Source organism: Lonchura striata, chromosome 2, assembly GCF_050655825.1.
Source record: "Lonchura striata isolate lonStrDom1 chromosome 2, ASM5065582v1, whole genome shotgun sequence".
NCBI classification, from domain to species: Eukaryota; Metazoa; Chordata; class Aves; order Passeriformes; family Estrildidae; genus Lonchura; species Lonchura striata.
In genome coordinates, this window is record NC_140704.1 from 137,338,553 (window position 1) to 137,355,155 (window position 16,603).

The 16,603-nt window shown below is 34.3% G+C and overlaps 1 protein-coding gene across 34 annotated transcripts in view; it reads left to right on the top strand.

The window, feature by feature from the left end:
* The window catches only part of RIMS2 (regulating synaptic membrane exocytosis 2), a 447,424-nt gene that overhangs the window by 344,003 nt on the left and 86,818 nt on the right, over positions 1 to 16,603 (top strand). For 14 of the 34 annotated variants that reach the window (XM_021546502.4, XM_085573912.1, XM_077782538.2 and 11 more), the window contains 2 exons: positions 9,559 to 9,594; positions 14,568 to 14,668. The exons of 4 other annotated variants lie outside the window; for them this stretch is intronic. In XM_021546502.4, coding sequence (XP_021402177.1) covers positions 9,559 to 9,594; positions 14,568 to 14,668 — 137 coding nt within the window. The remainder of the gene's footprint in view (positions 1 to 9,558; positions 9,595 to 14,567; positions 14,669 to 16,603) is intronic. 16 more of the 34 variants (XM_085573910.1, XM_021546511.4, XM_085573915.1 and 13 more) reach the window with 3 other exon arrangements.

Below are 16,603 nucleotides of genomic sequence, written 5' to 3' on the forward strand. Positions count from 1 at the left end.
ATGAAGCTTTTATTTCATATTGTACATATGGTTTATTTCATTTTTAAGCTGCTATTTTATTGAATTTTCTATGTAATTTATATTACTGGCAGAGAACTAACATCTATCAAGGAATCCTAGCACTGAAAATGCAATATTTGTTTACATTTCCCTGCTTGTTCAGTTGTGGTATGTAGAACAGCAAAATTCCCCATATTTAATTTTATTAAATTCATCTATAAAATTCCAATTTTACAATTACTGTGTAAAAACTTTAATTCATTTCCTGTTTCTCTGCTATTATCCAACAAATTAGAGAAGCCACTTGGATGTCATTTAGGTTAGCAGATCTGGAGAGGTTTTGAGATTCATTGACTGGTCCATTAAACTTAGGTGATATTTAGTGAAACATTTTTGTCTTTTCTCTACTATGACTGGCTCCTTCAGAGCTCAGTTTTACCTTTCGTAATGGTCTTGTCCTAATTAGAGTCATAGATTATTTTTACAGAATCTCACAGGTATTATTTGCTCTGTTTTTCATGTTAAACAAATATCAAGATAGAAATTGTTAAAATTGCAGGGTCAAAAAGTTGAGGATGGGTAGGGAAGATAACTGGCAGAGAAGATAACTGGCAGTTTTCTGAAGTCGTTCTTTTGTAAATCACTACTATTAGGAATTAATAAATTATGCTGTCAAAAGACTGAGCTTACTTACCTTGTGCTTATGATTCACTGCCAGCTCTTGTGCAGTTATTCTGAATCTCTTTTATTACAAAAATGAACTCAGAAGATTAGGTGACCCATTTCCTGTCTTTTCATAATAAAAGCTGTAGGCCTTTTTATTCAAAAACCTTCCTCTGAGTTACTGATTGAATCAATATATAAAATCAGAATACGGAATCAGTCCATATCTCTCTCAGTGCTGGAAGAAATCAGAACTTAAAATGGTCAGAAAAAACTATTTATTTTTACCACCTGTGTTTCTTGAACATATATAAGTAGGTAATATTCTGTATTATTAAATTTTTTGATATTGCAATTCTGCAAAACGATACTTAACTCACAGTGTTAAGTAAATATATTAGTCACTGATGAATTTAATTGTCTAACACACAAATGCAAAAGCATGATCAGCTCTGCAGTTAAAATAGTTGTAATTACTGCCCCTAAACGCAGAAGAAAATTATTGTGTGTATGGTAAGATATTTTCAGATACACATTTGAGGCAGATCCTCTTCCATGTTTGTCCTTGTAATAAATTAGGTTGCACGTTTCAGTACAAGGCACTTGGAGCACAGCTGAAAAACAAGGATTTCATTTCAACAGCATATTTTGGAATAAAGCGTTTTCCCATTGCTTTAGAATTTACTTTAACAAGTGAGAATCTAGGATTATCACTTTACAGATTGTCTTAGGAAATGGTTTTCACATAGTTTATTTATCATGGTTTATTTTTCACGTGGCTAAACATTCATGTATTCCAGAGGATTAGCTATTGATTTGAGGTGTTATTAGACCAAGAAATGTTTTGAAAGCTAAATATCTGAATATTATAATTATACTGATAGAAAAATGTTGCAATATCCTCTCTCTGGATATTATAATCTATAATTGTAGAAAATAAAATTTTATTCCTTGAAAAAAAATCTAGATTTTTTATTGAAAAGTTTTATAAAAGTGTGTACAAATTTTGCTGTATATTTCAAGCACAAAATAAGTTCAGAAAGATAAGAAGAAAAAGTATTTTAACATAAATGTTGTTATCTGACAGCGGTAGAGCTTGATATCATCTTTAATGATTAAGCCTTGTTTTTCTTGGGTGAAAGAGGAGCTTTATGATCCAGGATTTTCACAAATCTACTTTGAGATGCAGGGGTTTCAAATTTTTCAAATTAATATGTTTCATAGGCTTAGGTATTGTGAAATCTGTTGAGGAGATGTATTCCTGTACATATCCCCATGTCTTCATGCAGAATACTTCCATTTAGGAGAATTGGAAGTGAGCCCTTGTCTGCCCAAGAGCCTTAGTGAGAAGCAGATATCTTTATTTTCATCTCTAAAATATGTGAGACCAACCGGTTCTTGTTGTGGCAAAAATTACTGGCAATTGCAGATAATACTTAGTGTTCTTCAAACATATGAAATACAGAGAACATTCTTCAGAATTCCAACAATTGATCTAGCTGACTCAAGTAACTGCCCAAAAAATGATCATCAAACCATTGCAAGGGCGGAGCCATGCCAGTACAAAGGCACTCGGTTCACATGCAGAAGAAATGTGCTGTGTAATTAGTTCTAGGATGAGAAGCAGTGACACGGTGATCCTCAGGCATTCCAAACTTTCTAATGTAGATGGAAGCTAGAAGATAGTGGGGACTGTACCATTTTTAAAGGGCTATGAAAGGCATGGAAATAGATATTTAAGTCATTTTTTTGCAACCTCTGACATAAAACTGTCATGTTAAGAGCACACAAAGGCTTGATTAGAGTTTTTGTTAACTTTCAGAGTGAAATTCAAATAGACAAGGGCTTTGAAATGCCATTTTTTGGGTGCTTTATTATGAATTGTCTTTGTAGTAACATGATTGATGGAAATGAAGCCTAAAAACTAACAAACCCTGCTGAGGATGAGTGACCAAACTGGAAGAGCTCATAGACCTGAAGAGTGGAGGGCCAAACAGTGAAAGGGTGTGGCAAATTTACTGTAGGAGAAAACAAGGACAAAGAAATGATACAGTTCAGAGTGTTTAAGAAATCAACTGCAGTAGAACGCAAGGAGCACAGGTCTTTTAATTCATTTTTATCTTACAGAACTGTGAGAGATTTTTCAAGTCTTCAAAAAGTGACTCTTCTGTGATATACTTACCCTTTATAAACAGAACACAACACTCCTCTGCTTTTGAGTTATTATTATAGTCAGTATTCTGTGACACACTTTCCTTTATAGAACAGAATGATGCCTTGTTCTGTTTCCATTTTCCTTATGTTGAAAAAACCATTTCTGGGTAGGATTTGTAACATTTTAGCACAAATATGATTAAATTACTTGTGCATCTCTGAACACTTCTGTGATATTTAGTTTGACAGGCTTATTTAAAATTAAATGCCCTAGACTGTGAAAGAGACATTTAAAGCATCTAAATCTGTATTTGGTCAACAAAACCCAAAGGGTAAACTCCAAATTCAGTCTAATTTTGTAAACTCTGAATTCAGTCTACAGGTACTTAGCATAGTAATAGATATATCATATTGGATGGCTGGGCAGCTCTTTGTCCTTATTTTTTATTTTGTTTAGAATTAAATCCAGAAACCAGACTTCCAAAGTAGCCATCTGTACTAAACCACAAAATAAAGGCTGATGATCAATCTGCTGAAGCTAAAATAGTAAAACCATCAGATTATGTAATTTAAAATGACAGCATAATTTTGCAAAATGTTTGGTAGTTCAATTTGTAACTATTCTGAGTTCTAAATGCAGGTGATGATTTTGTGTTCTTTGGTTAAACCTTTGACTATCTTTCTAGTTATGGAGATGCTAATGAATATGTCTTGCATTCTTTGATGGTTGAAGAATCACTATTAATACCTGTTAGCCTTCCTGAAAGCAGAGGCACAATTATTACCAAATGTTTATGCCTATGATTGTAAATGGCTGTATTTGAATGTGAAATTCTCTGTGGTTATGCTGTGGAGTGTACCAGTGGAGGGAACTCTGAGAAGCATGCTTGGCAAACAGGATATTGGAAAGCTTTATAATAAGACTGTGCTCAGGTTTTCCTGAAAACAATGCAGAGTTTATAGTGTGGCTGATCTGAATGGATTTTTATGAGTACAGAATATAAGGGCCTATTGGCCATTCAAACGTTTTTCTTTTACACTTTCAAAATCCTATTTCATGTCATTTAGCTAGGGAAGATGTGCCAGGATTCTTTGGACTAGCAAAATTGAATGTTTTAGCTAATATTTGGCTTACTTCTTCTTTCTTCCATGCTTTTTCTATGTAGACATCAGTATTTTATGAAAGCCACCAAAGTGTGTGTACATCTTTGCATGAGGCACAGAAAAACATCACCAGCTACCCTGCAAATATCACCATGGAAATGGACCTGGACAGCATACAAAATCATCACTTTAATAAATATGCAAAATAGAACTTTCCAACTTATTTAAAAAGATCTTTGTCCCTTACCATCTGCAGTGATCTATACCTAACAATGGAGACCTTAGCTGACCCTGTCAATTTATAAACCCAGGATTGTAGAGATTCTTTAACTTCCCTGTTTAGATTACTACACTATATAAACAGAGCCATGCATTCTGCAAATAATCCAAAGAAATATTGTTAATATGCTTTCGGCATTGTGATAAAAATTTATTTAAGTGGTGAGAAATGTCCCCTGGGTTTTAGTCTTTCTTTAGTGTGTCAAGCTTGAAACCAACAAGAATAATAATAATAAAATAATAATAATAATAATAATAATAATAATAATAATAATAATAATAATAATAATAATATACAAATAATAATAATAAAATAATAATAATAATAATAATAAATAATAATAATTAAAAAAAAAAGCTAAAAAAAAGCTGTCAAGCAATCCTCAAATAGAAAACAAGAATGTGAATCCTGTTCCCTTTTAGGAAGCCAGCTGGCTGAAATAGTCTTCTTTTAAGGATGCCCTTTTAAGGGAAATAAGATAAATTTAAACAGTAATATTAAGTATCAAGAATATACAAATAATATTAAGTTAAGGAACACTTCAACAACCATTAATTATTTTTTCTTTTAATTCAGACTGTGATGTGGATCATAGACTTGGAAAGAAATGTTTGCTGCAACAGTACTTTTTTTAATATTTGCTGCAAATTGGACATAAAGTCCTGGAGTAAAATTCAGTAGCCATTTATATCACAGCATCTGATACTTTGCTAGACCTGTACCAGATAGGCAGTTATATTTTTCACACTGTTGAAAGCCAGAATGACAAAATTTAGAGCTAATTCCTTAGAGGTAGACTTGGAATTTAATAGCTCAGCAAACAGGAGGAAATGTAATCCTTTGAGTACAAGACCCTTAACTGGTAAGTTTTGATGTTCAAAGCAAATACTTCTACATTTTATGATTTATTTTTAGGAGACAATCTTCTTTCCTTTGCCTGATTTGATAACAGGGCTATCAGGATGGTGCAGGGGCCATACAAGGAATGACTGAGGTGACTTGGTCTGTTCAGCCTGGAGGTGACTGAAGGGAAGACCTTGTGCAGGTGTACAACTTCCTTGTGAGGGGAAGAGGAGAGGCAGACACTGATCTCTCCTTGTGGTGCCCAGTCACAGGACCCAAGGGAATGGTCTGAAGTTGTGTCAGGGGAGGCTTAGGTTATTGGAAAAAGGTTCTGCACCCAAGGGTGACTGGGCACAGGAACAGGCTCCCCAAGAGTGACAGCACCAAACCTGACAGAGTGCAAGAAGTCTTCGGAGAATACTCTCAGGCACATGGTGAAACTCTTGTCCTATAAAGGGCCAGGAGTTGGACTTAATGATCCTTATGGGTCCCTTACAGCTTAGAATATTCTGTGATTTTGTGATGTTGTTTTAGAGATTTTTTTTTTCAGAATAAAATTGATTTTCCCATATTCTCATGAATAGCATTTCAAGAGAAATCTCTAGTAAGAAATTCAACTAGTATTTTTTTACGTACTTACTCAAAGTTGGGGTACTACATGTATATTCAATTCTAAAAATAAAATGTTATTTAATAGTTTGGACTGCCTTGAGAAATCAGACTCAATTTTTAATAAGGCACATAAGTAGAATTCTATTTATCCACTGTATAAATAGAATTCCTAGTCATATTGCTGATATTAAGTGTCTGCAAATATGAAAGATAGAAAGATAGAATCTTTTATGTCACTGTCATATCTTATGCCTAAACTCAGAAACAAACAAGGACTTCCATATCTGTCTTTTGCAATGACATGCATATCCTCCAGCATTGGAAGCTGCAATTTTTTTAATTCAAAGCAAGGAGGTCAAGATTTATTTTAGGCCTCTGCTCAGTTTTATGTAAATCTCATTCACCTGGATCCCAGGTGAGTGAGAAGAGAAAGGTCAAGGCAGAACCAGGATCTAACCTTAAGTTTGGAGCAGTCAGCTGTGAGAGAAGGGAGAAAACCCTGGGAAGTCCAGCACCTCTCAGTTGTAACCTTAAGGCTGAAGAATCAGGCTGCCCCTGATCTTCACCAGGAAGCCAGCAAGTTTGAGCAATTGTTCAATGCTGCCATCAGGAATTTTTGAGCAACTGTTCAATACTATCATCAGTATCCATGACAAGGGAGAAATCTGCTATCCCACTTCTTCTATAGAGCTGTTATTCTATTCTCTCATGAGTTCCAAGGAACTTGGAGCGCCTGCTACGTGAGACCTCTTGGTGTGACGTGGGTGAAGTGTGATGGGGCCCTGGCACCCCCAGGTACTCATCAGAAGAGCAAAGCTCATTGAATTAAGACATTTCCAAGAAAATCAAGTCCATTTTAGATAAGTTTTAGTTCTTGACAAGTCTGCTCTTGAATGAGGCTCTTGTATTTTCTATTCATTTTGTCTTTCAGATACATATTAGATTGTTAGATATCTCTCAGCTGTATTAGGACCAGTTAGAAAAAACAGGGAGTTAGACCATGGGAACATGGCTATGCCTAGTATTAAATAAAATGCCAGTGGTCATTATAACAGCAATGTCTACTGTGATGGTAGAAAAAGGTTTTGAGAGAGAATAGTTTAGCATTTTAATCTATAGTTAATTTCTATATTTCATCCATATGTCTAAATATATCTGCATTCTGATCAAGCAGAAAACATGCAGTTATTTTCTGTAATGTGCAGAAACATCTCCTTCATGAAAGCATTTATTTATTTTCTCCAAAGTACTTTGCTCTGAAAAAATTAATTCTTGAATTGAGAATATTACACCACAGGACACAATATATGTTTTTCACTTTGTAAATCAAAATAAGTAGAAAAAGAATGACTAATGAGATGATAATGGTCATATATAAAACAAATCAGATCAAGATTTTTTAGGAACGACTAATGATTTTGTCTTCTCAAATTTTTCAGTTTGAGACATTTTAAAATAATTTCATAGTGATTTATGGGTTTTCAGCAGTTTCAAGACATTTAGGCTCCTTAGAGCTTTTTTGTTTTGAACACATTACAAACAAAAGCATTAATTACTTTAGTATCAACATCCCGAACCTGCTCTGAAATCCTTTAGCAGTGATGAATAGGCCCATGGCTGCAGTGATCTTTGTTGCTGCAACATTAATATTGTTTATTTGGTAAATGGATAATATCTATTTTGTTAAGTTCTGCTGCTTCCACCCAAGTAAGATTTTTCTCAATTCAATCTTCAGTCCTTTCTAGTACTTCTTCAGACACCTCTTCACAATACATACGAAACCTCAGTTTGAAGATTAGAATCCACTAGGTTGAGATTTCTAGTAAAAATCTAAAGAATATATCTACTGTAGAGATTTGTCACAGCACTTCAATTACACTTAAAATTCAAGAATCTAATAGACGTTCGTGTTTGCTAATACTATGATATTAATTTCTACGGTCCTGTTTGAAAATATTTTTCTATATACTTATATCTAGAGCAAGAATGAGTGAAAGATGGACAGGTTTCAAATGTCTTTATTTGGACAATATATTTATTTAAAGATTTATGTTTGAAAGATATCTAGACATAAAGATGAATGGACTTCTAGGCCTCTTAAAAATTATTACCCTATATAAAATGTCTATATTAAGATAACATTTAGGCAAAGTAAAGACTTATTTTCACTATGCATATGGACCAACCTAGAAATGTCATCATTCTCTCTGAGCTCAAGCTCATGGGTGTTTTAATGACTCAATTTACTTTCCTCTATTGTGCATTATGTTGGATCAGTGGTATTGCTATCAAATTACTTTCTGCTTTAGAAAGTAATGTAACAATAAAAGACATTGTATTTGTAGATTTTATATTGGTAATAGCAATTTAAAACTAAAAGAAGAATAAAAAATATTGAAAGGTTGAAAAGCAAACAAAACTACCATTCTCTGCTATTTTCCTAGCACTATCCACAGCCCACATAAATAGTAAGGCCAGGCTGCCCAAAGGCCAACTCAGAAGAACGCAAAAAGTCTTATTTAAATATGGTGTAGAGTGTGGGGCAGGAAAGATCAGGGAATGGGAGAAGTTCCAAGAACTGATTCAATACTCTCTGATTGCTGAAAGTGTAGGCTTATGACCTGCCATATCTGGTTCCCATTTATTTGCCTAATAGTTCCACTAGAAATTGCCAGTAGAACAATAATCTTGATCCCACACACAATAGGAAGCCAGATCTTATTGAAATGTAGTATATTACTTATCCTCTCTGTAGGAACACATTTTTCCTTCTTATGATTCTACCTTGCTTGAGTATGATTTCTCTCTGAATTTGACTTCATCCTCTGCTTTGACACCCACCTACAAAACTATATTTCCTTAAAATACAACTATTGTTTTCTTCTTCAGTATGTGTACTGTAATTTAGATCATAATCTTTTGAGCAATCATCAATAACCAATAACTGGAAAAGTATTTAGTTCTAGTAATGCATACTATTTTTGGTGTGTGGCTTGGGGACTCTTGCTCCATATTCATGGGATTGTTTTAATTGAATTTAATATAGTTTTGAAAAGGAAACAGAACCTATTTCAAAGTTAATGTACTTCTAATTAAGGTAAATTTCATTTGACTTAAAATTCTTTTACATTATTTACCAAAACTGGATTTCAGATTATTTATGGGCTGCCAAATTAATTGATAGGGATCCAATGTATTTTCATTTCTTTGTGACAGATGAATGCCCTGAGCCAGTTACAACCTTTGATATATATTCAGAGTTGCCATCAGTCAGCTGAGTTTATATGCATGAACTGAGTTTCTGAGTATTGATTGTAGTGTCTTTTGTTCTTCATAATTTTTAACTCTAAGACAAGTTACAGTAATAACATTATTAAACCTTTTAACCTGTAGAAGCTATGAGAATTGATTAAACCAATGAAGATTTAAAGCAATTGCCAAAACCCATTCTGACACATTCAATTTTTATGCCTGAACCATTAGACTGTATCTTGTGTGTGCACTGCATAAAACCTACAGCACAAGCAAATTTTTTTATGTCTAGTTTTGTGTCATCCTGATTAAGGAAACTGGAAAGTAACTCTACCTGACACCTGCCTTGCTCTCTTTTTCTTCAGTGTGTTAATGATTCTGGAAGTGCACAAAATATCCATGGGTTCCCTTCAGTAAATGTTCAATAACAGTACACAAATGTATGCACTAGCATGCAGTGAATATGCCTCTAGATTTAGAGCACCATACTTGGTTGGTTGACTAAATTCATTATGTTATATTAATTTGGTGAGTTTTGTTAATGTTTTCCTTTTTAATGCATTTTTATATTACTTTTATTATTATTTCTGCTTTTTTTTTTTTTCTCTCCCTCTCTTTTTGCTTTACATATTGCTTTCATTTGTTTGTAGAAGAAAAGAAAACAGATCCAGAGAATGGGGATACAGGTAGGGTGACTTATTAAAAATATTTTTGTGTTTTTCCCTTATATTCTTTGATCTGTTATGTTTGAGCAAATAGGTAGCAAAGAGTTGGAGTGCAATTTTGATGTATTTTGCAGATTTCAAAATAGACACTAGGAAATGGAACCTAAGAAAGGGCTTTCCCAAATGTATTTCCTTTACTATTTTGAGGGTGTCTAATAAGGGTGAGAAATGGTAAGAAAAAGATCAGAATCAGCTAAATGCAGATGTCATACACTTTAAGACCTCTGTTCTGTCTCCCCATCTCCAGGCACAGAGTGTGCTCACCTGCCCACTTTTTTCTGCTCTATTAGAGGTTTCTGATTTCCAAAATACTAGACTTTATCAGACTTTAGTCCCCGCATCATAAGTTTTTCCCCATGCCTTAGTGGCTGTGCCTCCCAAATTTTCTATCCCTTTTGTCCATATGTATTCAAAACTTAATCTGTTCTAATGTTACAAGGGAAACTCCACTCTTCTTCCATACCAGATTTCCTTTAACTCTTTGTGTCACAGAAGCATCACTGTACAGCAAACTCAGATCCTGCTATAGGATCTCCATCACCAGCATCTCTAGGAGCTAGAATGGCTTAGTAAGTCCCACTGGAGAAGAGAATGAAAGAAAGAATGAAAGAGCAGAGGTCTCAGCTGGGTTCATTTTGATTTTTAACCAGAAAGGTTTGCCTTAGGCTGGACTGGATGATAAGGCCAGTTTGTTGTCCCTTTTGTCTCTGGTGTGGATCACGGGCTATCAGCTGGAGAGTCTTACCCTAGAGAGTAGCCAGTATTTGACCTGAAGAGCAAATAAGAGTCTTTGGCTGTAGGCTGAATTCAGTGATTGCTTATCTCCTTGTAAAACTGTGACTCAGTGTTTAGGAAAAGCTCAGGGGTTAGGAAAAGTTAGGTATTAACCAAATCACTCATTACAGCCCTTCACTTTAGTGGTGAAGTAGCTGAATCTTGTTTCTTCTTAGCTTATTTCAAGTTAAAACATGAAAATAATGTTTTTTTATTTAAGCTGAAGCAGTGATTTTAGTGCCTGTCCTGAGTCCTGTTGTAGGAATGGAATTATACATCCACCACCTAGACCATGGTAGGAATTATGTGGATTTTACCTCAATAGGGCTTATCCCCTAGCTTCCACTTCAATAAAATAATAAAGCAGAGTTCCTTTTTCTACTATGTTTTATAGGCAATAGTAGTTACAGTTCAAGCTGAGTGCCTCTTATTTGGGGCTCTGCTTACTGCTTGTAACTGGATTTTATAGTCTCTATAGGTGGCTTCATTTTCTGATTGCACTCCTGCTCATACAATCCTAAGTGCAGCATCTGGGGTCTTCTCTTCTGATTTAGTCCCACAGCCTCTAGGCAGCCTTTTGTCTGTATCTTGAGAAATTTCTCTGCTTTTGTTACAAAATATACTATAGCTAAAGTTGAAATTATAGTTCATTGTCTAGTGGTTGCATTTCCATAGATAGAAACAAGCATCAAATTCGTGTGGCCCAAGGTTTAATTTTCTGTAGTCACTAGAGCTAAGCTCTGGCACAACAGTCTTGCTGCAGTCCTTGTGGATCTGAGCGATTACAGGGCTGCACTGAACAGTACTTCTGTGCTTACTCTGGCATTTCAGGGGTCTTTGCTCTGTAGCTATATTATTTTCCCTCAGCACATTCTCTTCTGAAGATATGGGGAATAGCTGATAATGAATAAGAAGTTGTCTCTCTGTCATCCAGGAATTGCCTTGTGCCCATGAAAACCCCACTGAACTAACCTTCAGGCCATGGGTTTTTAATGCTAGAGGGCTCAAAATAACCAAAACTTCAGAATGTTGCTTACTGTCCAATGACCCCTGTTATAACTGGTGGGCAGCACCAGGCTTTGTTTTTCCCTTCAGTCTTAATTTTTTGTGTTCATGTGGCTGGAATTTTAGTGTCTTATTGGTTATTTCTGTTGGAGGCACAACTACGGTTTAAAAACAAAATTCTGGAAGGATGTTCATGAAGAAATGAACTCATTTTACCTGGCCAAAATTTGGTTGCATACACTTTGATGCATTGTCGCAGTACTTCAGTATATCAGAAGCAGCTTTAACTTTTCTAGTGCCAGTTTTTATAGTCCTGAAAATGTGTTGTACTGGGCTCCAGCTCAGGATCTAATAACACAAGGTCTCAGTCAGCCCTTGAGTGATTCAGGTGTGTGAAAGCTTATGCTCCTACATTTTAGCCATTATTGATAACTAATTGTTAGATTCAGGTTAGTTCTGATTTGTTGACACATGCTCCAAGAACAGCTCCTGACTGCAGAGGAATCCTTGGGGTAGGAGTGATGTTCTACCCTGGTGTCCAAACTCATGTTAAAATCTGAAGCTTTAACGCACCCAGATGGTTACTGAACTTTCTAGAAATATTTTCTTCTCCTGCTAAACCCTCCCACATAGGTGTGAGCTAAGCAGAGATTTGCCAGCAGAAGTGGAGGTGATGAAAACCCTGCATTCCCACTACTCAGTGTGACATTTTCATGCTGGGCATGGAAATGGGAAGTGCCATGACACTCTCCAGCCCCTCCTGCTGCCATGCAGGTCACAGCTGCATCTGGCTGAAGTTACAGCGAGCTCAGCCCGGGGCACACAGAAACCCTGCACTCTCTGCATGTCACAGTAGAGCCCGAGCTTTCTTCTGCATCATGAACTATCCACTGCCCTCGGGTTTTCCTCCTTTTGCTCATAACTGAATTCACTCACTTGTTAAAGAGAGTTTAAAAAAATACAAAGGAAGTTAGATTTTCCTTTGATAAGATTTTATGGGAGTTGAATAATTTTTTTTCAACATTTTTCTGTCTTGTTTTTCTCTTGAGAAAAGATAAGCTACAAATTTTGCTTGTTTTGTTGCAGAGGCCTTGTATATTTTGTACATATCATTGGTAATTGGATTTATGGAAATATAACTTTCACTTTGCCAACTGATCATAGATAAGAATGGATATTTTTTTCAAGTAATTGTGAAGTTTCTAATTTATGCTCAGGAATTGTTATTTCTTCATTTGCACTTCCCTAAAATTTGTCAGAATGTCTGGAGACAAAGAAAACATGCCATTATTTCATAATAAAACATAAGAAAAATTGAAAATATGTCCCTTTTTGTGAAAAATGTCTCCTTTCCTACATTACTGAAAAATGAAAAGAAGATTTTGATTTCAGCAAAAGATGATTTCTTTCTTCCAGAGGAGGCTGGAATATTTTACTTCAAAGAAAGCATGTGTTACTTCTGTCATTGAAAACAGAAAATATCTTCCAGTGTAACTTTTTGTTTTCAAGAGAAAAAAAAAAATAGAGCTTTTAAAACTAGATCCTAAAAAATTCACTTCATCATAATAATAAATTGACAAACACTGCTAAGGGTTATATAATGGTTGAGGAAAATTATGATAGGAAAAATGAACTGTATTTTATATTAGAAATTATCATCTGCTGCTTTCTTTTTTATTTTATTTCTCCATATAAGATGCCATTTATTCTTTCTCATTATTTTTATTAATTTTAATTTATCTTAGAATTTTTGATGAAGTCTTTTCTTTCATGCTGTTGTAGGGTGTAAAGATAGAGTCAGAATACAAAATCTAAAAGTCAGAGTGTTTATAGAGAACAGAACAGCTTAGTGTTTTTGCGTTCCCATTTCCTTTTACCTCCTCTCCTTCCAGATTTCCTATGAAGTGCCACAACATCTACCTGGCAGCTCTCATAGTATGTCGTAATACCCCTATTTTTCTCAAGAAAGAAAACACAAATCTGAAAGGCCCAGGTTCTGTGCCAAGCCCCACATTGCTGTTAGAGCATGACTTACAACTGAGGTTTAGAGTTTAAACCAGGTTTCTGTAGTACACTGGAATCTAATATTCCCATCCCAGGTCCATAAATGCAGTCCATATCGCTCATTACTTACAGTGTACAGAAACTTCTGTTTAAGATTAGTGGGATTCTGAAATTTTTATCCTAGACAACTTTTGCATTAAAATGTTGGATATTTTAAGACAAACGTCATTCAAAATGAATGCTTTTTAGCATTCGGTGGATAATGATTTATTCTTGACTTATACCAGGTTAAAGTGAAAAAGAATCATACTTATGTGTGTATCATAGCTAATTACATTTTATTTGAAAATATTTTCTGAGCTGTTGTCTTCCTCTCATTTTCTATTTATCAGTCTTCCACCTTAGCTTTGGCACTTCCTTATTATTTTACCTTGCAAATTGTGGTACAGCACCAGTTTGTTGAAACCAGCTACTGCCTGGTCATGTAGTGAGACCCTACCCCTGACTAAAGCTAATCACATATGTTAACCAAGAAGAGTGACTCCTGAAATTGTTCTTGAAGCTGTGTTTCATTAAAATGTAATACAGTGATGCCACTGGGTGGCTCCTTAAGATTTCTATAGTCATTCTTTGAATTTTTTGAGCATACTGAGAATATACTCAAATAGTAAATGGAAGGTCTGCTAGTCCCTGGCTGTTACTTGATTATTAATTTGATATGTCAGATTATAATAAATGCAGAACCAGAATCTCTACCCAAAATAAGCAGGTTATCTTTGCATTCCTCCTTATTAAATAAAAACCTCAATTTCTCTTGAATACTCTTAAAATAGTAAAATTATATTCCATGGAAGCACTGTGTTTCATTTATATTGAGTTCTTTTCATAAAGCTAGTTTCATTTGAATTGCATAGATAATACAACACTTATTAAGATACTGTTGAAATACTTATCTGCTATTTTCCTCCTGTTACAATTTTTTGGTTTTCTGCAAAATCATAATTCAGGAACTAAAATTACATGCACGGAATTTAAGTAACTAAAATTTCATCTGTTTCTGTTAAAACTTTCATGAGCATAATTTTAGCCTTGGAAATGATGACTGTTTGTGTATTTATTTTCTTTTTTTCCTTCTGTTTTTAACTTAACAGGTGCACTGGATGTAGAAGAAAGAAGTCGCCAAATGAAAATGAGCAAGTACAAACAGGTAGCAGGATCAGATTCCAGGCTGGAACAAGATTATCATTCTAAGGCAAGGGAGTTTTGTTTTGAAAAGCAACAAAATATGCTAAACTGAAATATCCAACATTCTATTAGAAAGTAATAGATGAGTGCCAGGTTGTTTCTTCAGTAAAAGTTTCTTGTGTGTTTATAATAAAATTTTGGAAATGTGCAGCAAAACTCTTAACACACAGTGTTCTTTATTAAAATTTAAGAAGGATAAGTTAAAGCAAATGAAAGAAGCAGTCTATCAGAATGAACAATAGTGCCATGATTTAAAAACTCAAAGAGTAGGAAAAATGATGTTTATTGAGTGATGGATGGCATGAGAGCTATTGAAACTTGTCTATGGCTTTCATATAGTTGAAAGGAGTTATCTTGATCCATTGAAAACTTGAAGATGCAGTGTTACTTAGTTTAATAGTGGCTTTTTAGCACTTGGAAAAGTATTTTATACAGTAACAAAAGCTTTTACCCTAGCTGTGGCAGATTGCCAAGAATCTGAATATCTATGTAGTAGTATAACCTTAAATATACTATCCAAAATTTCCTGCTATCTGGAACAGGGTCATGTCATATAGAGTATGTTAATTAAAGTAATCAAGATATTTTCAATTTAAATTTCTATTATACAAAAATAATTTAGTGTCCTCTAAAAGACTTCATTAATTGGGGTCGCATTTTAAGTGGAAAACACGAGACTTCTGACCCATAAAATTTGACTGAGGAAAAGAAATCTGGTTTAGACTTTTATTTTCAGGTTTTTTTTCCTTACTCCCAGGATTGGCAAAGCTACTGTAAAAAGAGACACTTAGTATTTGAATGCAAATACACTATCAATTTTATTATTTATTAATTATTATTATAATTAATTATTTGTTCTGCAAATAATGTAGATTAATTCACTTCATATAATTACTTTCTAGGATATATATTTCAGTGTGGGAAAATAGAAGTGCTACAGCAAAGTCCATTTCCAAATGGAAAGCCTTAATAATGAAAATAGAATTGACAAAACCAAGACCGTGAAAATGGCTTAAGATACTTTAAAACACTGTAGATGTGCTGCATGGTTATTTGGGTATTTTGAAAATGTAGTTTTAACTGCACAAGACATAGGAATGTTTATTAACATGTAAGAGGGACTTGGATACTGTCGTGTTCAGCTTTTTCTTTTATTTTGACACTTATGGAAAGCATTTCTATATTGTCGGCTATGAAAGGTGTTACCTTTAAGAGATGAGCATAATACTGTGAGTGGACCTTATCGTAAGTGTTGTGATTGTATGTACCACAAAAATATAACTTTATGTACTGTATGTATAACCAGCCTTAATCTGCTGATTTTCCTGCTCCCTCAATGCTTAACTGAAATTTGAGTAAGAAGTAGGACTGGTGCAGATTAAATTGGTTCTCATGTAAAGGAGTGAGATAGAACATGACTACCTAAGGAAGTATTTACTACCCTTGTTTTTCCATTTCACCTACACCATATTATGGGCATCACTCTACATCTTTTATCTTTTTAATTAAAATTTTGCCTTCAGTATTATTGGAATGTATTAAAGAGGAAAGTTATAAATGGAATTATTTTATGAATATGGTGGTTTATTTATTGCACTCATCAAACAATGTCTCCAGAAATAAACAGTTAATTTATTCTTCTGCTTAAGTGTAGTTCCAGTATTTGAAAGTGAGTTATTTATTCTATCAATGAACCTATGAAACCAGACATTGAATATTCACATATATGTAGTAATTCAACATACATTCTTAGAATTGTGTAGTTTCAAAGCCATGTAAGAACCATAAATCTCATAAGTCATATGAGAGTTCTGACTTCACTTTTTTATTACAATTGCTTCAATTCCTCTTAATTAAATTCCTATATTACCTAGAGACAGAAAATGAGTAAGTAAAATTTATCTACCTGGTTTCTATGAAAATTCTTTTGGAATCATGAACT